General features: G+C 41.1%; 1 protein-coding gene across 6 annotated transcripts in view; it reads left to right on the top strand.

Moving 5' to 3' along the window:
- The first annotated feature begins 293 nt into the window (after positions 1-293).
- The window catches only part of gramd1bb (GRAM domain containing 1Bb), a 63,349-nt gene continuing 38,869 nt past the window's right edge, over positions 294-24,773 (top strand). The window contains exons 1-3 of one of the 6 annotated variants that reach the window (XM_084020208.1): positions 294-795; positions 7,354-7,431; positions 10,164-10,190. In XM_084020208.1, the coding sequence (XP_083876334.1) occupies positions 386-795; positions 7,354-7,431; positions 10,164-10,190 (515 nt within the window). In that variant the 5' untranslated portion in view covers positions 294-385. Of the gene's footprint in view, positions 796-7,353; positions 7,432-10,163; positions 10,191-14,559; positions 14,757-19,322; positions 19,367-24,773 lie in introns of those variants that run through there. The other 5 variants (XR_014597887.1, XR_014597888.1, XR_014597889.1 and 2 more) reach the window with 5 other exon arrangements.

Genomic DNA, 24,773 nt, shown 5'->3' with positions numbered 1-24,773 from the left:
AGCCCCCATTGTTATCTAATCCAGCCCTCTCCTCTCCAGCCTGAGAGACTGGGTTTACTGCCACAAGACTGCTTTTCAGTCTGTCAGCCAACCACTGAGCTGATACATATCAACCAACAGCTGAGGAACAGCAGGACTTGATCAGGCTCCGTTTTGCTATCAGGACTACTTAGACAGTCTTTTAATCCATTGGCTGTCATGTGGAGAGGGTTTTAAATGAACAAGCAGGGGCTGTGAGAGGTGAACTAAAGATTGTCAAGGACCTAAATTGTGCCTCATCTGTTCAGCACTAGACCTACCTTTCTTGTAGCTAATTGCCCTTCAAGCTGCAGTTCTTGTAACAAAAAAGAAAGTGTATTTGCACTTTAGAAAGCTAGCCAGGACTATGAGTGACACTCTTAGACCCCCTTCGCTCCAGGTGAGCGTCCCAAGCGATGCCCCAGCATACTCAGACGGAGGACGCAACGCAGTGTCGGATGGCTCCGTGCGATCCAGCTCTTCGACGCCGACGCTCCGACGCAAGAGGTTCAAGATGCGGCGAATGAGGAACGTGCCCAGCGAGAGGGAGAACGAAAGGGGGCAGCTGACCGTCGGGCGCCTCATGGCCAAATCCCGCTCCGGCTCCAAGGAGTACCTGCAGCTGCCTTCCATTGAGATCACGCCATCCAGCGATGAGGATGCCCCCTCCTCCTGGTCCAGCTGCTCCACGCCCAGCGCGTCACCGCGACGTAAGCGTTTCCTGTTGAGAAAGTGGCTGAAGGTTCGACAGAAGAGGGAGCAAGTCAGTGAGAGCAGGTTGGTATGGGCCCTCCCTCCTTCCCTCTCCTCGTTCTCCTCCTATCCCCCACATCTTCCCTATTGCCTCCATGCTGCTCCAAGGCTCCCTGCTACCTGCACTAATGTCTTCCATCACTAACTGATAAGGAGTTCAGTTGTTGTCATGTCAACTCGGGTATTTTAGGAGCTTGAACATTTAGAGTTTTGTTTTGTTTTCCCATTTCAGAGAAATCTCTGAAATAGCTTGATCAACAGCGTTCAGCTTAATGACCACTCATCATTTAATTACAGGAGGTAGTTAGTGTTGATTTGTCAGGTACTTTTCTAAAGATTCTGAAGTGAAACATAACTGTTTTTTAAAATGCAGCAACCCAAAGACACAGAATGGCATCCCTTATCTCTCTGTAAAACCATTGTAACGATTCAGCAGTGCTCTTTCAGCAGGATCCATTCGCTTCATCTTTATTCCGGTCTGTGGTCTTGTAATGTGCTTGGGATTTGGCTTCATGACTCTGCTGTTTTGTAGTGAAGTGTGACCAGATGAAATTGACTGTCCTGAAAAGTACTGGAAAAGCCTCCTTGCAGGAAAACCCTAAGTGACACATGACACCAGTTTTAAGAAAGCCAGATGATTTCCTGACATTAGAAGACCAGCTAATCTGTTTTGTCTTTTCTATATTTAAAGCTAATCCTTGTGTTTTGATTGTTGAGCTCTACTGTTTGTTTACATGTGGATCAGAGAATGTGAGATCAAACGATGGATTAGAGAGGAAAACTTAGGTCTAGGTTACACTAACAAGAAATGTATCGTTCACACATTTGAGCTGCTGGAATGATAATTAATCAGAGAATGGATTCAGCAGAGTGCAGACCTCTGCAGGGGTCACCAAAGTTAACAGCTTGCTTCCTCTTGGCAACATTTACACACTAGATGTTGTGTGTTTAAAAAGGGCTCAGGAGATACTGCAGGGTCATCCGAAACTTAAAAGCTTGGCTTGACAGCAGTACTACAGCAAAGGTCGAGGAGGTTTACAAAATCAATGGGTTTCTTCCTATCGGTTGCATGGATGTGAGATAAAATGACACCTGAGATGCAGCATGTGACATTGGCACAGAGGGAAAGGTCATAGGGTCCACAAAGTAGAGTAGCTTAACTGTCCTCATTTAGACATGTTGAATTAGAAGGGCTCCGTCGTATCCAACAATGTTAAAGGTGCTGTTGACAACATTGAAAACATCCAGCCACTAGATGTCGCTCTCAGTCATGTCAAGTAATGAATCTTTTGTGCTATGAATTAATTTTGCAACATACATTTGGGTTACTTTTGTTACTTGGGACTGGTACCGAAATGCCGCCCGCTTACTGGCAAACTCAGCCATTTTCCCGTTTTTTCCACACTAACTGGCAACCCCAAGGACTCTTGACCCCTGACTACGCAGAGATACCACGTGATACCAACGTCGTTATTCTATTGGCTCACAAGCCTTGCTAGAAGCTGCTGCCACACGTCACACATCTACACAGAGGTTAACATCAATTTTGGACCCGTCAAAATAAAAAATAAAAAAAGACTAATTCACAATCAAAAACATTTTTTCACGAGAAGCGATACTTTGATTCTGCTCTGTTTTTTAAAAAGTATTAGTTTAAATAAAAATGTTGAGTATTGCACAGGGCAAAGTTTCCTCTATGCCCCTCCTAAACATCAGATAATTTTGTTTTTTAAACTACGTGTTTTACAAATAACCTCCTTCAGGTAATATCTAAAAGGTTGAAAAACATAAGAGAAATAATGGTAATATTCCTCAAGACACAAGCCATGTTCCCTTGTCTTACTTGCTAACTTGCTGATTAAAGTGAAGGGGGTTAGCCCCAAAGTTACCGTTGGCTCAGGCTCACTTAAGGTGGCCTGACAGTTAAGCTATTCTCATTTTAGGGATAATCCGCTCCCTTGAGCAACACTTGGCTGTCAGAAACCCTGATTCAGAGCTGAACAGAAGTCTTTTCTAGTCTTTCCAACCTTTCAATGTGCTTTACCTGACACGTCAACATTCTCTCACACTCACACACACACACTCACACTTTCATACACTGATGACAAGTCCATTGGGATCTGACTAACACACGGAGGACGACTCACTCTACCTCGGAGCCACAGCCGCCGTTTTGCAATGTTTTCAGCTGGCTGTGATTAAAATCAGGGAACGACGCATTGTGAGATGAAACTGAAGTACTTGTAGAGTACACTGACCCAAAAGATTTCAATCAATTGAATTCTATCATGTTGAAATCATACAGCACACCGACCTTGGACTCGGATTAGTCATAGAAAATGAATCAGACGTGGCCAACTTCTTTCATTCGTGAGACATAATGTCATTTTTTCCACAATCTACAAGTTTAAGCTTAAAGGGTTAAAATATTCATATTTATTCTCATGTCATGTCTCCAAGTGTTTGCCATCTATGATCTATCCTAGTAGTTATCACTGGTAACAGATGGCAGACAGGAAAGACTTCATTACTCACTCCATCAACGTGCTATCTTCGTCTGAGTGGAAGACATCACCTCTCCAGAGACGTGAGTGCATAACCCCTGACAGCATCACTGAGTGTGAAATACTGTCATTATCCAGCGCACCATGAGTAAGTAAGTGAGTCTAACAAGCCTTTTATTAGCTTAATACCACACTGTGACGTTAAGACGACGTGGCTCCTCCTCGATCTGCTGCTTGTTCCTAGCAGCACGTATGAAGCAAAAAAGTACAGGCTTAAAGCAGTGTGGGAGTGACATGAATAATCCAGATCGTAATGTTTAGCTTTGTTTCATTATTGATATAGGTTTAGTCATGTTAAATTGCGAGGATACAGTGTACTGCTGTACACAATGTTCTCACTCACAGTTTGTACTCGTGCCTACATTAAATTGTTATTATTGCCTTGTGGGCAACCTAATATTTAATGGAGGACTGTTCTAAAATAGCGCTATCCAGCTGCTTGTTGAGACACTTTGTGAATGCACAGAATGCAGTATGGAGCATCTGCTCACCGATGATGTTGTCTGTGAGATTCAGCTCCTGCTCTTCTTACCCGAGCTGCACCTGCAGCAATGCACGGCCAGGCAGGTTTATTTATTGCTCGACACAATACTTAATGCTTAATCAGCTAAAATGGTCTGAAGCAAAATAAATGGGGGGGAATAAAAAATGTAGTGCAGATACAGTACAATGAGATTTGGAGTGGACCTCGGGAGCTGCACATATGTAAAGACCCAGGAAGCAAGCCCAGTATTTATAGATGACCGAAGGCAGCGGTGAAAACTCAGCTTGCATAGAGGTGCAAGAAATAATGATGCCCATTTTCAGACAGTTTCTCCTGGAAATAACTTGTCGTGTTGCACTCGCATGAAAAAAAGAGAACTAGAGAGAGAGAGAGAGAAACACCTTAAAACAGCTGACCAACGATGGTGTGAAGTGGTTGTTATTGTCAGATTGTCAGTCACAGAAATGGTCAGACACTACAAATGAATACTGGACACTCATGGCTGCCCAGCACTTTGACTCACAGGTGCCAACCCAGGGGTTGTGACTGAACCAGCCGTAGTCGCCGAGTTAATGTACGACTATGGCAAATCGTTACTAGTCAAATTTGATGCTTTCGGTCTGCTCATGGGTTCTGGTGAATTGTGAACGATGTTAATGTAGCATTCTGCTCATGGAAACGGTTGAATACTCTTAATATTCATATTTTCTACTAGGTTGCTGTGTTCTCTTGTGGGTAGTGATTAATTACACGCTGTGTTATGTTCCACTCCGACTGGTTTGAATCCATAAAGCTTGTGATGAGGTGTCCAGTCTTCTTTGTTCTCTGACCTCAAAGTGGAGCCGGTCAGTTAATCTTTCTTTGTCAAGTGTTTGTCTTACTTTCTGTGATGCAACGGCTGTGTGTGCACATGTGTGTGTCCGTGTGTGTGTGTGTGTGTGTGTGTGTGTGTGTGCGATTGTAAGTCCATGACACACAGAGTCCGCTGCTCTGCAGGCTGATAACAGCAGGGCTATTTTGAGGAGGTGGTGCAGTATCTTTCACCCGGCTTCACTTGCTTCCACCTCGTCCAAGCATTTAAATATTTCAGACACACAACCTCTCACAAAGCAACTTAGAAAAACATGAAATCCAGGGAGTTGCCGTTATTATTAATACGTCTGCCAGCTCTTAAAGTTGTTTCATCACAGCAGCAGTAAGATGATGCAAATGTAGTTGAATAACTTGTTAGTTCACAATTTTTCTCTATGTTGTGCACAAAGAGAATGGAGAATGAATCGGAGCGAGTGGCGAGATACCACACATTACCCTGAACGTTACCATTGCATCAACTTCAAATGTATCTATTTAGAATTTAGAAGGCCGTGTGGCTAAGATGAGGAGATCCTTAAAATATGCAGGTATGATTGATCTGGATCAAAAGAAGGGGGTTGGAGTCTGTGAGTAGAGAGCAGCTGTGTTTTGCATTCTAGATTGAAAAAAGAAAATCCCAAATAATGCACCATTATAGGAGTTTACTGTGTAGTGTGGATGGATGTGCTTACGCCTCCTCGCTGTCATGTTTGTGTAAGAGTAATAAATAATTCAGCGGGGGCACATGCCATGACGACTTTGCGCCCTCGTCATTTCAAAAGGACATGCTCTAAAGGAAAAGGATACAGGTACAAACACTTGCACAAACCTGGAACAAACAACATCTGCTGCGTTTCCAGCCCGTTTGTGATCCCTCTGGGAGACACACTGCACCTGCTGCAGAGGAGGTGTGAGCTTTGAGGGATGATCCACAATGTAGGCTGATATGTGGTGAAAAGTTGGCAATTTCTGAATGAACCCACTGGTTTAACTGTACTTTTAACTAGGCCTGTTCGATTCATCGATTTTAAATCTGAATCGTGGTTATGTAGTTAGGACGATGTTAAAAACGTGAAAATCGTAAAATCAATTTTTCAAAAAGTTAAAGTTTTGCATTTTATTCATTCATTTTTGTTCAATGGACACACCTTAAGATACATGTGAAAGTGAGGTTTTTCTCTCAATCCCAAATGGATTGTTTTTTTTTGTTTACAAGAGGTCTAAAACAAGATAACATGGAGCAAAGCCAGATGGCAGAAGTTCATTAATTGTTCTTTATATTAATCCCTTGAGGGATTTTTTGTTTAATAAGAGCAAGGTTTGCACTCAAATCCCAATGGGGAAATTATTTGCAAAATGTTCAATAAAAAACAGCATATTTGAAATAATTTCTTTGCCTTTTGTCATTTCACAAAGTAATCGTAATCGAAAATCGGATTTTGAGAGAAGAAAATCGGGATTTTATTTTTGGGCAAAATCGAACATCCCTACTTTTAACATATAGTATAAATTTCATGTGCATCCATCTCAAATGCACCAAATGTGTACTCAATTTGGAATTTGACCTTGAAAGTCTTTGCTTTTCATGAACACATGCATATTCCCAACATTAAAGTAGCTTTATTTCACTCCACACTCATTGACAGTATAAAAAATGCTTAAAGCAGATCTTTACTTAAAGATTTCACCACTAAACCTTCATTTTGACTGCTCAATGAGTATTATACTCACTGTCTAAATTATATTTTCTTTAAAAAAAAATGTATGTTGGTGAGGTAATTCTATGTAGTTTCATTGATGAGATAAATTAATATTGAGTTGATTATTCCACTTTTGTATTTTCAATTCCAGGTTAAATCATTGGTAATGGCTACTATAGAGATAGAAAAACTATTTTCAGGGTACATCTATACGGAAAGTGGCTAAACTGAAAATCTGCTTTTTTGTACATTCCCTTCCCACTATATTTAAAGTATCAGAGTGTGAATTAATGAAGACCAATCCCAGCAGACTGGCTTTATTCTTAAATGTCACCGTGTGGAAGGAATGACAAAATGGGGAAATTATCCTTTATTTAACAGCCAAGCCTACGTAGTGTCACACATTTTTGCAACTTTAACTATTGACTTTTGACAATTAAATGTGAAAGTAACTAGATAACAAATATCTTAATTTAAACTTCTTAATGAACTTCATTGTTTTGAAAAGTAGTGACAGTCAGAAATCCCTAACTTGAATCCTTATCTTTTTCATAGTCTGTGTCATATAGCCCCCTCTAGTGTGAACACTGGTTAGGTGCATGAATAGAAGGGGACACTAATCCAAACAGGCCACATTGCCATAAACAGTCAATTTCACAGTTGCTGTCAAATTTGACCCTTAAAGTGAAGAAAGTTGGACAGCTGATGTCGGGCAATGTAGCAAGAGATTTATGACAGAATGTGATATGTTTGTCCTGCAGGGGCCTAGATACATGTAGTGTCCAAAATTAACTTTATACAACAGGGTTTACTTTTTCCATGCTGTGTTTGTTTTCTTCATGTTTTCCTGCCTTGTATGCAGTGTCAGTGTATACCATGGCAGTTTACATAGTAACTTATAAATGAGGAGAAAACCCTAATTCATGAGATAACCCACGCTGTAATGATTGACAGCCGCACTTCTTTTTCATGTGCTGTGCAGCAGCCAGCAGAGCAGCCAGCAGAGCAGCCATGAAGATGACAGCACTCGCTTCTTGACTCCATTAATCCGAAAGGAGAGGTGAGCAACATATGCACGTGTCTGTGTTGTTGTTGTTGTTGTTGGCATGTGTGTGTTGCCTCTGAAAAGAAAAAAAAGTAGGTGTTTTAACTGTTGCTTGTTCAAAATCAGAGAATTGATTCCAGGAAATTTTGTAAAATTCACTGTACTGGACATTCAGCAAACTGAGTGCTGGTGATATACAGCGTATTTTGCTTTTCTTATTTTCACAGTTTAATTCAGGGGCAAATCAGGGCACGTACAGTGCAGGTTTTTGTGTCTATCTGGTGTACCAGTTCCCGTGCCTATTCATGCCGCTGGGATGAATAATCAACTCAAATTGTCAATGTGTCATGGTCACACCAGTCTATTTATTGCCTGCATTCCCCATCAGGCGGCACTTCTTTCATCCTGCTACACAAAATGGTTAATAGATTGTCTGTTCCATAATAGCTTTGATTTATTTTTCCTTTTTTTCTCGCTTCAAAATAGTAATTCAAGCCTTCAACTAGCTAAGCTGATTTTTACTTTTGACTTATATCTTACAAAAAAATCTTAAGGCAAGAAATGACAGGAATAGCCCCGAGGTTTCTTCTGTTACTCTGGCTAATTTTCAACTAAATTAACTTTTTTTTAAGCCTCTGCAAAACATCAGAAAATAGAATGTAATCCAAGGATTTTGAGAAGAAACTGCTGGTGATTTTATCATCGTGGGTGTGAATACTGTGGGGATTCCAACTTTCTAAAAACCGAAAAAGTTGTGGGAATGTTCTGATAAAAACAGAAAAACGTGTAGGAATCCTCTTCGTCTAGCCTCGTAACAACCACCCACTTAGCTGCTTTCAGCTCTGTCTGCCGTTCACTACACCTCCTGCACTCTTCTCTCTCTGGCTCTCCCTCCCGCACACTCTTTTCGTTCGGTGTCTCCACTTGCTCGAATTAGGAACAGCACCTGTCAAACCTATGGGATTTCTCGCTGCTCTCCTCTTTGCTGTGCTGGTGATAGCTAGAGACGGGCGTCTGCAGCAGCTGCAGGGAGAGCAGCGTTCTGTAGCCGGCGTGAGAGGGCACGGAATGTCATGTCTCCTCTGCAGGTAAAAGCAGCTGCATCTCTGCCAGGAGGCTGCACCGCTGCCTCTGCACAACTCCTCTCGTCGTCTCCATGTCCGTCGGTCTTGCTTTGCTCCTGCTGCTGTCTGTTGCCGTTTGTCTTGTGTGCTGCAGTGTGCTGTGTGCAGCTGCGTGTTCTGCAGAAGGGACAAGCCGGCTGCTGGTTAATACGGAGCACTAGCTGGGATTTTAAGCTGCTTCGAGCAGATTATCAGCGCATGCATGGTGGTGCAGGGAGAGAGAGGCGGATGAAATTTGGGTGATGACGCCAAGACGAGTTTGCTCATTTGCGTCACCGTTGTTTATTTGCATCTTAGGCTTCTGCTAAGTTGAACTCCACTATAACTGCAGATAGAGTTATGTAATATGGCAGTATGACTTCACATAGACAGCGTAATATGACTCACCAGTGAAGATGACGCAGCACATGATTGTAGATCGGGATTACACACTGAGACATGCCATCGCAGTGTAGAATTATGTAACTACTGTACAGTGAGAATCTACTTCAATCCCATCATTAAGCAGGTATTAGCAATGCAAGTTTATTGGTATAGTAGAAGTGGGAATCACCAGAAGCCCCACAATACGATTTTATTACTCAAGTCACTGTACAATCTCACTGCGCTTTTATTTAAACATTTTGCGACACGCAAGTATATATTGTGTTTATATATTGCCATATATTACTAACTATGAATACATAGTCCCAAGTCTAATTAAAAAAAAATGCAATGGCATAAATCTTAAGCCTTAGTTTAAAGGGAATGTGGTCCAGATATGCTGTGCATAAAACTGATCACTGCTTCTCTGGAAACACCTGACAGAGCAGCAGATCAGAAATGTGTTTTGGCCCCAAACCATTCATCACCAGTATAAAGATCAGAGGTCTGGAGGGATGTGATCCACTTCCTGGTCTTTGTGTCCATCAAGACTCCTGTCTTGGCTTGTGGTCTTTAACATTAGTGACTCAGTAATGACTTATACTTGACTTTGTTAAACTGGAGATATTTAAGCACGTTATATTTGACATGTTGAATAATGCACTAAATGAATGCTTATATGAAACCGTAGACACCTGTTGATATTATTTAAATCTGTGTCATCTGTATAATATTGTGTTATTTTCTGAAAAAAGTGATGTAATAGCAGGTGTAATAACACTACTGTATAAAACGGTTCCATAAGAGGACATTTTTGTGTTAACGTATTTGGCAATGATTGACAATTTCTCCTTTCACCCATGATTATTTAAATTAGATATAATTATGCGGTGCATTCTAAATAATGAATCCCTGTTAATTCATATGTACACATCATTCACAGGTAGATTTAACCTGATTATATCAGTATTTATGAATACAATGTGTTTGTATAATTGTATTTGTTTACCTGTATTTGATGCTTCAGGGAAGGAGTGGCTTATCAATAAAAGATATCTTAATATCTGCTAAAAGTATATTAGGTGTTTCAAACCATGTTTTTGTTGTTTTAAACTGCTTAAAATGGTAAATAAAGTAGTACCCACTTAAAACTATTACTATTATGAATGATATTTGAAGTGGACGTGCGTTGCATAAGCCCACACTGAATTGCAGCTGAATGCCAGAACTGAATTCTCTCTCCTCTCTTTTCCTCTGCAGATCTGACAGTGCACCGGACAAAATCAGGTAAGTCTGCTTTCTGACTACTCTTCCTTCACTAGAGAGGTGTGAGCATGCATCGCGGTGTTCGTGGGCTCCTGGCGATCCAGTGGGACTGGCCTCCCTGTCACCCCATTTGCCCAGGCCCGCCCACCCCGCATGTGACACAGATTCACGGCTTTGTCCGCCCGACCAAGGTGTCTGAATGCGCTTTACATTTGGAGGGGCCTGCAGTGAATACAGTTGCAAGCCATGGAATGCCATTGTTTGCTTTTATTGGACAAACAGCACCAGACACAAACAGGGCTTTGTGAGTTGGACACCATTGTGGAGCTTTTAGTCTTTTAGCTAGCAGGTCAGCACTGTGGACACACACACACACACACACAAACAAACACACACACAAACTGTGGGCACAGACACTGTATTCTTCAGGGTGTGAAGGCGTTTGCCGTCACAAGAAACACTGTGCCGGTCCTCAAGCAAAGGGGTTCAAGGCACAAACTGAAAAGGTGAGTGATAGGTGATGCGATGTGTTTGGTCTTGTGGTGTACCACAGGAGACATGCTGGGGGTTTCATGAATAGTTGGTCCTTCATGCCTAAACTTGGTGGAGGAGAACTTGAATATGCATTTATTTAGTATTCCAGTTTTATTTGTATATCTCTATCTACATTTTGTACATGGGGTTTTCAACGTTTTTACTTCACGTGTACACAAGTGGCATTTTCCACAAATCATGTCCGGTGGTCAGAACATAGTAGTGTTTAAACCATAATTTAAACTTAAATGTAGCTGTGAGAAGTGAGTGAGTCATAACCATGGTAGCTCTTACATTTTTGGTGTGTGCGCGTGTGTGTGCGCTCTGGTATTGCTGGTATGCATATATCTGCTATGCTTTGAGTGGTCAGTCATGCAAGGTGGGTGACTAGCAGGCCGGGCCAGGTTTAAACCACTAGGAGACCCTGTCCACACAACCAAGAGATGGTTCATTTGAAATAGTTTGTTGTCTGCATACACTACACTTTCAGGCCAGTAGTTGTGCAATTTAAATGGAAATAGAGTGGGAAGTTAATGCTTAAACTCCAGTTGTTTCAATCTGTGGTTGAAGTAGTCGGGGGGGGGATACATAAATGACTTCGCAGATGGACGGCACCGTTCGAGAAAACAGGCTTTCATGCAACAGTTCTGTTTCTTTTTGTTCCCGAGTATCAAGTGTTGTTGATCTTGCCAAATGAAAAGTCCCTGTCCACTCAAAGATGTGTTTTGCTTTTTGTGACTTCACATGGATGTTTGAACGTCACTGTGCAAAATGATGTGTGTACAGAATTTGAGAGGCTTCTTTTAGCATTCATCTGCTAAAGGCAGACATTTTCACACCTTTCTGAGTCTAAAGTGTGTATCTCTACAAGCATGATTTTGTGACATCACAACTAATTTGGAAGCAAATCATCTTTCAGTATGTAACTATAATGTGTAAGAATGCTAATGTTGGCTTCTTTTCCGAGGACTCCACTCAGGCTGAAGCAAAGCTGCATACATGTCAGCCTCATACAGTGGCTCAGCAGTGAGCACACCACACACTCCTTATTTTAGACAATTGTTATTGAATTTGATGATACGCTTGACTGTTTACTGTGCAGCCTTTCAGGCAATGAAGATGGCATTGAAGATCTATGCATCTCATATGACCATCTAGTCACGTATTAAAATAGTGATAATACATGAAAATACGGTGTCTCCTGGATCTACAAACCAGATCGTGTCACATCTGTTTCTGTATCCCTTGTAGCCTTGTTGTTGTTGGTGTTTTCTAAGTGGCCATGAGTCGTACAAACTGCACAAGATCGATCCTTAGTTTGTTATCAAGCTAACTGTAAATAATGCATGCAAAAAGCCCTCCGTCTGGATAAAGTGGGCAGGATGGGAGTGCATTTTGAAAGTTTGCAATGTGCATGTTTAAAAACAAACAGACAGTGGGAGTCAGTTGTCAGCGAGTCTGGTTGGCAGACAGAAGCTCTGATGTATTGCGGAAAAAATAAGTGGCTGCTGCGATGAATAATGTGACCGTAGCCGATCGTGTCCTTGTCGCGGCTATCATGCCAGCTGCTGTAGAGATTCTCGTTAACGGTTCTGCATTGGACTTTCCGCCTTTTCTGGCTTTTGTTCTGATGTCCGCATTGCTCTTCCGCTGTCTCAGTTTGCCGGATTATCGATCATCGTCTGTGGTTTGAGATATTAGCTTCCAGTGATGGAGGTCAGCATAATCTGATCTTACTATTTACCTTGTGCAGGAGCCTCAGAAAAGCAAGGATCCAGCATATTGAGAAAATGATACTCGCAAAGAGACGAGTTAGACAAGTGTCGTGTTCCGGATGACTTTCAAAAAAGGAAAGGATGAATCCGTATAGTTGAGCATAATTCACCCAAGCTAGGCCTATATGACATATTGTATTTAAAGCAACACTAAAGAGTTTTTAGTGCCTTAAAATATTTCATATAGCCTACTATTATAATTCCAAAATAGTTTCAGTGGTTCATCACCTCAAAACCGGGTGAACGGCACTTCAGCAATCGCTCTGCAGCCCTCTATTGGCTGTAACCGCACTATGTAACTTTGCCTCGTCGGGTAGCGGTTTTGTAGTTCTAATGAGACTACAAATTTGACCTGCTTAAGGCAAGCGTTACAAAAGCCGGTAGGTGGAGGCTCTGCGTAGAGATCAGTGGGAGAACACCCGGCAGGTGCGTGGAAGATACCTTGCAGCTAGGTAGTTTTTAAATTGGCGTCATGGCAGAGCCTGCAAAGAAAAGGAGGAGTATAATGTCCGATGAGGCGAAGAAAAGAAAACGGGAGCATGACAAAGAAAGAGCTCGTACTGGAGTGAATATCGGACCGGCTCACACTCGTTGGTGAGAGCTGAAAGAGGCTACAAATGCAAGACGGATGGTGACTTGGCTTTGTTGCTGCTGGACTTGTAAATAATACCGGTAATAATTTTTTTCCAACAGTGTGCATCTGTGTACAATACATTGTCGATTATTTTATTGGCTCATGTTAGCTAAGGCGTTAGCTATTGTGCTAATATATATGCAACTATCGCTATGGCTCATGTTAGCTAATCTTAGCTAAGGCGTTAGCTACTCTACCTTGTCACTGGACATCGTTCAAATCGTTCATCGTTTCCAGAGCCGGTTCTGCATACAAACAAATAACGTGCGTGCGACGGTAGGCTAAATTATTTACGACGGCAGTAATGGACAATTCCGCTTCCAACCTGTAGGGGGACCGAAGAGGAAAACTTCTTAAGTGTTGCTTTAATTACTATCCAATCCAGTATGAATTCAAGTCAAAACATAACTAAAATTGTCCTTATAATCTCGTATATTCCAATAATGTATTACATTTTTTATTTCATTTATTTTACAGGTCGCATTAGTTGGAGTCATTTCGGTGCTCATGTGTTCATTCAGTCGTCTTTATTGTTGTTATTGTGCTTATATTTGTTTCCCTTTATTTATTTTGTATTCATCTCACATCAGTACACGCTTTCTGTCTAATCTTATTCTAGATTTGGTTGTTATCTGCCTGTAGCTGCACACCTGGCCAGCCTCAGCTGCACACGAGATCACAGCAGTACATCCCAGTGGTTATTAGGATGCAAGTGTGTTTCTGGTGAATTTGGGTCATGGGCTTTGCCTGGGTACTTATGTCCCTAAGATTCTACGAATCCATGACGTAACTGCTACCCTCCTTCTACATATTACATGTTTGCGTTTGTGTGCATGCAGCCACCGCATCACTGATTTCGGTCCTCACAAAGACGCTGCGGCGCTTTGGTCGAGGACGGCGAATGCATGCCTGCAGCTTGTAGCGCAGACAGAGGAGGAGGAGGAGGAGGAGAGGAAGAGAAATGTGAAGGGGAGCAAAGCAGGGGAGGGAGGCTGATAAAGCAGGGAGAGGAGGAAAGGAGGTGAAGGACCACCCTTATCAAGCATAGCCGTTCGCACGGAGCCTACCAAAGGGACCTTCCCACACACACACCATGGCCAGCCAGCCAATCAGAGCGCTTACATCCCTGACCCATCCTCCCTCGTACAACTGCTCATCCATGGCTCAACGAAGCAGATGTGAGGTGATGCGGTAGGAAACGAGGCTCCGATCCACCTGGACATGAAAATTGAAAGTCACTGTGTTTTTGATATGCAGGGAGGAAAGACGATGTGTCGATAACAGCTGTGAGGAATTGCGAGCAAGAAGGAGGACACCGGTTTAGATGTGTTTGCGTCCATTCAGTCTGGATATCCTGCAGCTTCTGAACAGGCAATTTAGTTTAATAAGTGTTGTCTGTATCACCTCTGTTTGCAACTTTCAGTTTCTGAGTCGGTGACATTACTTTTCCTCTGATTGATTTCGGATGTGCCGCATGAGAGAGGAGGACAAGGGGGATTTTATGAGGCTTGGCGATGATGACAAAGCATGCTGGACAAATGACAATCTGACAAGGAAACAGCGGGACAGAGATTGAAGAGAGGCCATGAGAGCCAGGAGAGAGGCCAGGATGGTGTCTGCCTGTTCACCATGCACAAACATAAGGTCAGGTCTGATTTCTGTTTCCTTTTTGAGCTTTGGCACTTTCTTACTCCTGTAGTCTCAATCTGATCAAATGGCACACGTATAACAGTCCATTAATATGACATTTAATGTATCCCTAGAATAATCTGTTAAAAGTGTGTAGAATCGGTAAAAAAGTATTTGTAAAGGTATTTGGAATTTATCTTGAACCATTTCTCATATGAAAATATTACAAAGTGCAAGTGAGTATATGTGAATTGATGTATCTAATATCTGATTTGCATTGTTATAAGAAGCCCCACCCTGGTTATGTATTTTCACACAAACTATTATATGTGCTACTGCTCTATAATCCATTATATACTATAAAATCCAGAAGTGGGTGTCTGAATTCAGTGCTAATGTAGTTTCCACTGGCTGAATCACATGGCCTCGACAACCCTGCTAGTGTTCTGCAGCTGTACCCTTTTCTGTTTGACCTTTGCTGCCCGCTATCTCTCTGTCCACACCAGATTTTAAATGTCAATTACATTATTATAACTTGCTTAGGAAATTCAACAAGCCTTTTACAACATAAGAATAATTTGAGGCTGCATGTTGGTGTGGCAGGGCTTTTTATTTGTTTAACACTGGATCTGCAAATTCAGCGTTAAAATATCCTCTCTCGTCAGCTTTTCTCTTCTTCTGCAATTAATTAAAATGAGAGAAATGTGTTAAGTATGATGAATATACACATACATTTACCTTAACCTGATGAATGCAGGGCGTGGTGTAAGAAATCACCTTATGTCACTGTTTGTGCAATATACCACACAAACACACACATTTGAGTAGAAGGGGTTTTCCAGCTGCCTTCAAGGCCTCCTAAATCTCTGCAGTGATCTCTGCTCCCCAGGTCCATAAGGGGCAATTTGGTTAGATTTACTGTGCCTGTCGATGGGGATACAGGGCAGTCTGAGCGCTGCTTTAGGTTACCACCCTGTGATAAATACTCCTGGCAGGTATTGCTGTCTTACCCTCACATTGCGATCTCTATAGCCCTTTCATGAATCAGGAATGACGGTCATTACGGAGCAAAAGAAGCGGTAGTAGCTCGAGAAAATTTTTTTTTTGCCATTAGGAATTGTTTTTTTTTAATTGCTTATTTTCTTTAATGGAAAAAGATTGCTGGCTAAAGAGTCTGCGTCGGATTCCTTCCATAAAACGGGCTCGCTGCTCCATACCTTTTAACATAAAATCTTGATAAGACATAATGTGTATAATTTCTTCCTGTACTATCAGCATTAATCTGTTTATATAAGTATATTTTTACTTAATTTTAGTGTTTACAAATTATTTAGAGTGTGGAGAGCAGGCTATTGACAAAACTGGAAAGAAGAGTTCTGCACAATACAATGTAGGAAAATAAAGCGAGAATATATAATATATTACCGATGCATTCAGGATGTAGACTGGTGAGCTAATTTTCTTGATTTGGAATAAAACAGACATTTTTCAGACATTATTCATCTCATATACAAAAAAATATGCTTTCAGTCTTTAATTGTGTATAATAAAAGTCAATAGGAAATATAAGAAGAGGAACAACTGACTGTTGACTGACTGTGAATGAAGCTCCCCTGGATGTGCAGCGTCCAATTCTTAAAAAAAACAAAAAACAAAGATCAAGTATCAATATCTATAAAATGCTACAATATATTGGGATTCATTTTCCATGACCCCTTTAAAAACCACATAATTAGCCCAACCATGTTAGAAAATATCTTTACTTTGCTTCTGTTTCTTATGCTGTGACCAGTGAGATGAATATGACACCGCTGTCCATTTGTATTAAACACACACTGTGTGACAATCTTTTTAAAATTGTAATATCAGTTAATGTGAATGTTTGCCCTGTGTTGAGTTGATGACGCATTTAGAAGGGATAAAATAAAGGAAAGAATATGTCTTGCAGCACCCCTAGCTAGTTTGTACAATACCCAATTTGGGAAGCTTTAAATACTGAATTTTAGAAATAAACTGCACAGCAGAGCATATGGTCCTTTCATATACAGCCTCTAATTTTTGGATGGATTGAATGGAGCTATTCAAAAAAAGTAGCCATTCTTAAGTTCCAATAAATGTCTAAAAATCTGAAAGACTTCCAAAAAAAATTTCACCAATCTGAACCTGAGTCATTATCTTTTCACAGCCTGTACTCCGGGCCAACTGTTGACGTCCTTCACTGTAGGTGATTCATTAAGTACCCTGTCTGTAGACAATCTGTCTGCCACTGGCACACTCACCGCTTTTGTGAAAGGTCCTGTTTTCATGCTAGGTGGACATCTGCCTCACTGTTACAGGAGATATGTCATGTCATGCACACATGCCTTTTAATGGTATGAACTAAACTAAATTTAGACCCGTCTGTCTGTGTCTGTCCACAGTTGGAGCCAGTTGAAATTCATTCCTCATTAAAGCCACTTAATCGTTTTAATAGTATATTGGTTCCAGAGGGAACTTTGAGGTCTGTGAAATAATGAAGCTCATTCAATCTGTTGTACCATCCAAAGTATGCGTCGGAGCACTTACAGTATGTGGGCAAGGATAAGGAGACTGTGGAGCAGGCTAGACCAGCCATAATGTACATCCAGCCCTTCCTGTACCCGTCTAAGTCGACCGTGTGTCTGCATTCAGCAGGACTTTACTGCTGATTCATCACAGTCTCCGGTGACTCACGGTGTAATTCATATATGTTCATCAGCAAATCAATCCTGCTGATCAGGCTAAATGTCTCAACAACTCTTAACAGGCCAACATTTAGTGCATTTCATTCTGCAAACAAGCACAATACCAGGATGCATGTCAACAAGGATGATTTAAATATGTTGTAGGTGGAGATCAATCAAATCAATAACACAATGTAGAGACAAATATGTTTTGAACCTGTTGTGCGAGTTACATACAATTTGGCAAGTCAAGAAAGTTGCAGTTACCTTTAGTTTTTAGTGAAAAACCGTTCAGTGAACTATCTTGCACGAGGTATGTCACCAGCTAGCTAGTTAGCTTGCTAGCTAGCAAGTTAAAAACATTTGTTTACTTCTTACCCCCCGTTTGCACTGGCATCTAATCTATTTCCTCTGCATGGCGCAAGCTAATCTGACAAGGAAATACACTGATAATCTATTACAAACCTTATAAAATATATATTATGGATATGTGTATGTCGTCTTGGTAAATGATAATATATTTTAACTTTCCTGGATGGCAAAATTCAATTACAATAGCTGGGTTTTGACCAGTAGACACATTCATAACTTCAAATACCTAGCACTCAAATGTCAATATTTGGACCTGAATCCATCAACAACCATATGAACTAGCACACATTGGGTTGTCAGCTGAAAGTCTTTTTGGGAATTTAAGTAACTCTTAAACAGCCCAATTGAAAACGGATTGCCTTTTATATCCATCTTAAGTGGGAAGTCTGTTTTTGAGGTTTCATAAATCAAGCGGTGTAATCTGTAATCTTTCGCCTCTGTAATGCATTCTACTGTATCAGACATGATTGATTTCCCCTCTAGCTGTTCCAAAGGGACCATGGATTATTCTAACATAGGGCTTCTTCTGTTCCTCTGCATCCTACATTTTGCAAGAGTATGAAGCAACCAGGGTCAACATTTTTTTTTTCATTACATTAGTACAGTAATTAAAACAAAAATATATCCATCAAGCAGAACAGCATTTGAATAAAATATTAATGCTTGTGTGTTTAATCTCAATAGGAACCTTAATTACTCAATATCACTCAGTGAGAAAATATAGGAAGGCGAATAATTTCATTAGATGGTGCACAGCCAAAAGAAACTTCTCAATTGGTGCTGGGAAGCTCCGTCGGGAGTAAAGGAGTGGGAAGAAATTGCTCTGACTGGAGAGGCAAATGCATTATCAGGTGCCACAGCAAAAATGAATTGATAGAAGAGATGGAGGAGTGGTTGAGGGCCTCTGATCACAGTGATTCATGGTACATGTGGGCGCTCTGTATTGAGTCACAGCAGCGATTGGAGCAAATGCAGTGAAAGGACTGCACTCAGCGAGCCCGATAACACATTTCTTTGCTTTATATGTGCTTACGCACATGCACATGTCATTTTATGTGAGATGTTATTCTCAAACAATTATTGTTTGCCTTCAATTGTCTGGATTGCAATAAGATGAGAAGCAAATGTCGGAGCATATTCACCACCACATTAGGGATCGTCTTTTCAACTAGCCCATCAGATAATTATACCAAGAGGACTGAAAGCGTGGTTTTTGGTGCCCTTTATAGCAAAGGGTGCTTTGTTAGCTCACCAGTAAAAAGGTTATTTGACCCAACTCCAGGAAACACCAATAAAAGGTTCCTTACCTTGAAGACCAGAGATACAGTCCTTTTATGAGTTGTTTTGTTTGTTTGTCTGTAAGTCTAGGGACTCCTAGCTGTAGCAGACTTTAGACATCATGAACAGTGTATAATAAGTTAACACAAGCTGCCGTTAAGACGATCGCATTATTGAAAAGAAAAGCTACCAAAACCTCTCATTCACTCTTCTCTACCCTCACTGATAGGCCAAGCAAAAGAAGTGGAAGAAACTGATATGGAAACCCCAAAGGTAGGATAAAAACTCAACAAGCAAAATCACTCCACACATGAGCATTGACATTATATGGTGGCATTCTGTCATTAAACCCAAAATAAATAATAGGTTGTGGCACATTATACCATCCTCCATCCTCTGTATAGTCCCCCCCATCTTTATAAATGTATGTTCTTTGTCATCAAGTGAAGTGATTCAACACATCTGAGAATGCCATACTCACACACACAAACCATAAGAGGGAGCTGTTTCATTGTGGCATACTTTCCATAAAGCCCACAATTATATCTACTTCCTCTCCACTTCTTGTGGCTCTCAGATTTCACCATGAGTGAGATCCAGTAACAAAATACTGCTGCAGCATAATATTCTGAATCACTGTCAGCATTGTCCCCTGCAGGAGCACCACAGGGCTAGAGGTGGGGACACGGTAGTCATTTTCTGTCTGTGGTCTAAAATAAAGTCCAACACTAGTCAAACTCTCTGCTATGTCCGTGAGATTTTTCAGGTCTGTGAAATGAACCCTGATGATCTCATGACGTTCGACCCATATGACAAATTTACTAAACGAAACCTTCATGTCTTGCATTGTTTATTATTTAGTATCCAGTGTTTTAATTTTGACCATTCTTGTTTTCATCCATCTCTAGTGAGTCCTCCAAGTTAAACATACCATTTTAGACATTGAATAGCATATTATTATTACAACAATTTTTCAATTTCTTAGAGATGCACTTTCAAAGTAATTTCGGAAAAATGCAGCTTTAAATCAAATACTGTATGTGTATAGAAACAGTCCTACATTTCAGTGTGTTTTTGAAGCACTCTGGGGTTTTCAAACACCTCATTGCCACTGTAAGTACAAGTACACAAGTACAGATTAGCATTTAAAGACACTGTTCTGTTACTTTTGTTAAATTGTGTATTAGTAATGTGCCAGTGCTTCTAGAAAACAACTGTAGTTTCATGGATATAAATCCTTTGGCGGGTGTAATTTTGCATACACATGCAGCATGTCAGTAGCTTAAGGTAGCGTGTACAGGTAGGTTTTGCTGTGACTGCAGGGTAACAGCTGAGATGACTACAGTGTATCTGCATTTATTAACATGTTTATTTATTTTGGCTGGACAAGAAGAGGGCATCATGAATATATGAATAAGTGGTGCAAACTGGAGTTTTGGTGGAAAACATTGCTAAGAAATTTATGGTGTGTGGCCTGAAATGGTGCAGTCTAACATTTCAGCATGTTTTCATGCAGCTGGACTGGTTCTGCTTTTCTGTGTGGAATGCTGACGGACCTGAGTTATTGGTTTGAGAATGGATAGGTGCCGTCTCTTCCTCCAAGGAATCCATAATACATAAATCCTTCGGCAACCAGTTTCTTGCTCCAGGGCACTTCTGTAGTTACTGGCCATGCTATTTTATGACTATTGTGTACTAAAGATCTGGTGAAGGATGCCAGATATCATGTTCCAACGGTGTGCATTTGTGTCCTGTGAGCCCCAGGTTGGTAAATATCATAACCTTGAATGGTATCTAATGGATTTAGGAGTTACGTAAGATGGAGCTGCATTTTTTCTGCTATCTAAGGACATTAGAGAACAATCTCCATATTTGACCTTGTTGATGTAATCGGGGGGTTTCAGGTTTCTGTCCACAGCCGAAGCACGATGCGCAAAAAGCAGTAGGTCTTGATTGTGATTCATGGCATTAGCTTTTGCAGATTTAATCTGTGAAAAGTTGGTGTTTTGAAAGTCTGCGGCCTTGCCGGGTGATTATAGCTTTGTCACCATGAGTGACGTTGATAATTTGTGAAGCTCAAAATAGCTCAAGTGCCGTCCTTGAAGGCTGTTTGGTTAATAGCATAGCAACCAGTGGTAAGCACATGTAAAGTGTGTGTGTGTGTGTGTGTTTGTGTGTGTGTGTGTGTGTGTGTGTGTGTGTGTGGGTGGTGTGTACATCTTATGTCTGAGTCAAAACATCAGGCAAGGTCCACTTGTGGCCCTGAAATGGCAAGCTGGACCGCTGCTGGCTTCAGTGATGACAGGGTCGTCTCTGTGGCAACAGCCCTGAATGACTAGATGGAAGGATTTTCTGGGAGGGGTCAGTCACAACCCTACAAGCATAGCCCTTTAATATAAAAATAGCTTTCCTCATACCTTCAAGCATTTGTCTTTGCTTCAGAGCACATGATTGTGTCAGAAAAGTTGCACTGGTACAGAAAGAACGCGCACGCTACACGGCATCATCCACGCAGCGGCTGTGATTTTGAATCAACTCGCCTGTTTAAATAAAGGTTAAAGAAAGGTTGCTTTGAGGACAGAGCATGAGGACACAGATGGGCTTATTCTTTCACCCGCGGAGGTTTGTGTTTCGGTTTTACAGACAGTGAACAACCCCTCAGCGACAGCATGTCTGACCACGTTGGCTTCCACACCACAGTATCTCACGCTCACTGGTGATGAGGTCATGTGGAGCTATTTTATAATTGTGTGACGACGGGGGTGGCATTGTGTAGTTATGTAATGACGAATAGGTGCCAATGATGAAATAAGAAAAAAAATACAAACTGCAGAGGAAAGCCCTAAAGGCCCTCCAATTCAATGTTGAGAGGGTTTGTGCCAATTTTGCACCACACCAAAAAAATTTACTTAAAAGACCAAATGCATTTTTAAATATTTGATTAAAGAGCTTCCTTCACATGACTAACATATGGGTCTCTTGACAGGAGTGTCAGCAGTGAAGTGATACAGTAGCAGTTAAAATGTACACCCTACACTACAGGATGGTGGACTAGACCCGGGGACAGCAGAACCTGATCTCTCTGTGTCGTGACATAATTTTTCTGGACAGAGCGACTGAGTATGTGAGGAGCTCAGGGTCACGGATGTGATGAGTCATTGATGTACTGCATAATAGCAGAGGCAGTTCAGTAAGGAGGCGGCACACTCAGTCAGTTTCCTGTATGTGTGTCACCTGGGTTTCGCCACTTCCCCGCCCCTTTAGGAAACTCTTAGTGGGTCCTGACTATTAACTCCAACTGGAAAGTGGATGTGAACACAGATTGGTGCAATGAGGCAACAAAATTGGTCGCAAAGTTTTTCACAAGCCTTATATTTTCCAAACATTCTGATGTTTCAGAACGACAAATCAAGAGAATATTAACCGTAGCAAGAAAAATAAATAAACAAATTTCAGAACATTTCAGACTTGTCCTTTAATTTTCTGCTTTGCAGATTTACGTACTCCAGTTTCTTAAAAGCTGTAGCAACACAGATGATAGCAAAGACATGAGTTTTGACTAAAGTAAGGCTAGCTAGCTCGCGGCGAAAGGCTGGTTCTCATTGTGTTTAACTTATGCTTTTTTCATCTGATAGTCTTTCGCTACATTTTGTCAGTCTTGGGGCTTCATAATTTTGTGTAGGCATGCAGCAGTCTGACCTTTTCTCCTTTTTTGGGTATCAGCGAGAAAAAATAAAGCTGTATATGCATGTGACTGGTTGGGATTTATCTTATACGGTAACTTAAAGTAGAAGCTATGAGTTGATATTTATATAGAGCTATTAACCCACAACATCAAATGAACAAAGCAGTTTAAAAAGAGCACTTTAAGTGATTCGAAGAATAACTGCTGGAAAGTCTTAGATTAAAAAAAAGGCCTTATGCACAAGTGGTGCTGCGACTCGATGCAGATCAGTGAATATGAAAACAGTGGAGGCCAGGAAATGTTTTACCAGAGCTCTCAAATAATCTTCACATGAGTTTTAACCAAACTTAGATTAAACATTTCTGGATATTGACATTCAATGTAATCTGTGTTAAACACTGTACTCACATCACTTTATCTGCAGTGTATAAACACAAACTAGACGTTCCAAGTGCAATAAGCTTTGAGCTATTTAACTGTTACAGTACGAGACACTTTTACTTTACACTTTAATACTCGTTGACTTACTACCATCAATGGAAGTATATTCTCAAGACTAAACCTATTGTTTAGGTTAAGAGAGATAATCCCAAACTCCATTTTTCACCACCTCTTCTCTCTCACGCTCTGCTTTGTTGAGGAATGTGTGTGTGTGTGTGTGTGTGTGTGTGTGTGTGTGTGTGTGTGTGTGTGTGTGTGTGTGTGTGTGTGTGTGTGTGTGTGTGTGTGTGTGTGTGTGTGTGTGTGTGTGTGTGTGTGTGTGTGTGTGTGTGTGTGTGTGTGTGAGATAGAAGTTTGTTGAAAAACCTATTTTCATCCTGCTTGCTGCAGCAGAAACAGGAAATGGAAGGCTTTTTAAACGAGTGCTTTAATGTCAGCACGTGCCGTACTTTGTTCTTTTATTTATGGCACACGTGACAGCCGCGCAGAAGGCCATCTGTACTTCACTTTATCGCTTTTTTTGGGGGGGGTTGACCTGATATTTAATGTGATATCTATCTATCTATCGGGGTGTCTAACATATTCTGTCATTCATCATCACTTTCATCGTTCTGTTTTTCACTCTCCCTCACTGGGCTGCGTGTATGATTAGTCAAAGTGTCTGTTCTGTCCTCAGTGGGATGTCTGCTACTGGTGTGTTTGCTGCATCATATTAAATTCACTTTGGCTTCCCACTGAGCCGGTTTCTGTTGTGCATTGCTGTCCTATGTTTGCATCTGTTTAACTTTATTCCTATCTGTTGCCTGTGAGTCTGTTAATCAGTCATGTAAACCCGAACTACTACGCCATCTGTCTTTAATCCACACCTCCTTCTCATTCAAAAACATGGAAAACATGCTCTCCCTGAAGGCTCATTGCAATTCTTACCTCTATCTAATAGATCTCTGCTTTTTGCTCCATATTGCATCATATACTGTATGCACATGTGTGCACACTGCATATGCCTGTGTTTGCATGCTGTGAAGGCATTTCCTGCTCTCTGTCTCCTCACTGTGGCCTCGAGCGCTCGGATTGTCCATCGTGGTCGGTTTAACAACAAGCAAGCAGCCATCCTGTCACCTGGTCAGCCCACTTCCTTCTCTGATCAGATAGTAGGGATCAATCTATGGGGGTTTGTTCAACATGAGTAGAAAAACAGTATGAGCGTAATCCATAGTGTTACAGAGAAAGGAACGCCCACCAGGTAGAACGGGAGAGAGTCAAACTCGCCACAGCATCCAATCCCACAAAGCAGCGTAGAGGGATTAATACAGATTATCTGCCAAGGTTATTCTTAGAATTAAATGAAAAATCTCTGGGCTAGATTAGGGTTCAAGGCTGCTAAAATAGAAGCTAATGCAGAAATCACATGACTGTTGTTTTGCTGACTAATCATTTATGACTGCAATCTGTGCAGGTGTGACTTTTTTCTTGTGACAAACTTCTTTTTGACTTGTTCGAATAAAGGGTGCTTGAACATATATTCAGTGAAAAACTTGAATCAGTTAACATGAA

The sequence above is a fragment of the Eutrigla gurnardus genome, assembly GCF_963514095.1.
Source record: "Eutrigla gurnardus genome assembly, chromosome: 10".
Lineage (NCBI taxonomy): Eukaryota > Metazoa > Chordata > Actinopteri > Perciformes > Triglidae > Eutrigla > Eutrigla gurnardus.
Note: the sequence above shows the minus strand (reverse complement) of the source record. Positions and strands in the feature narration are given on the sequence as shown.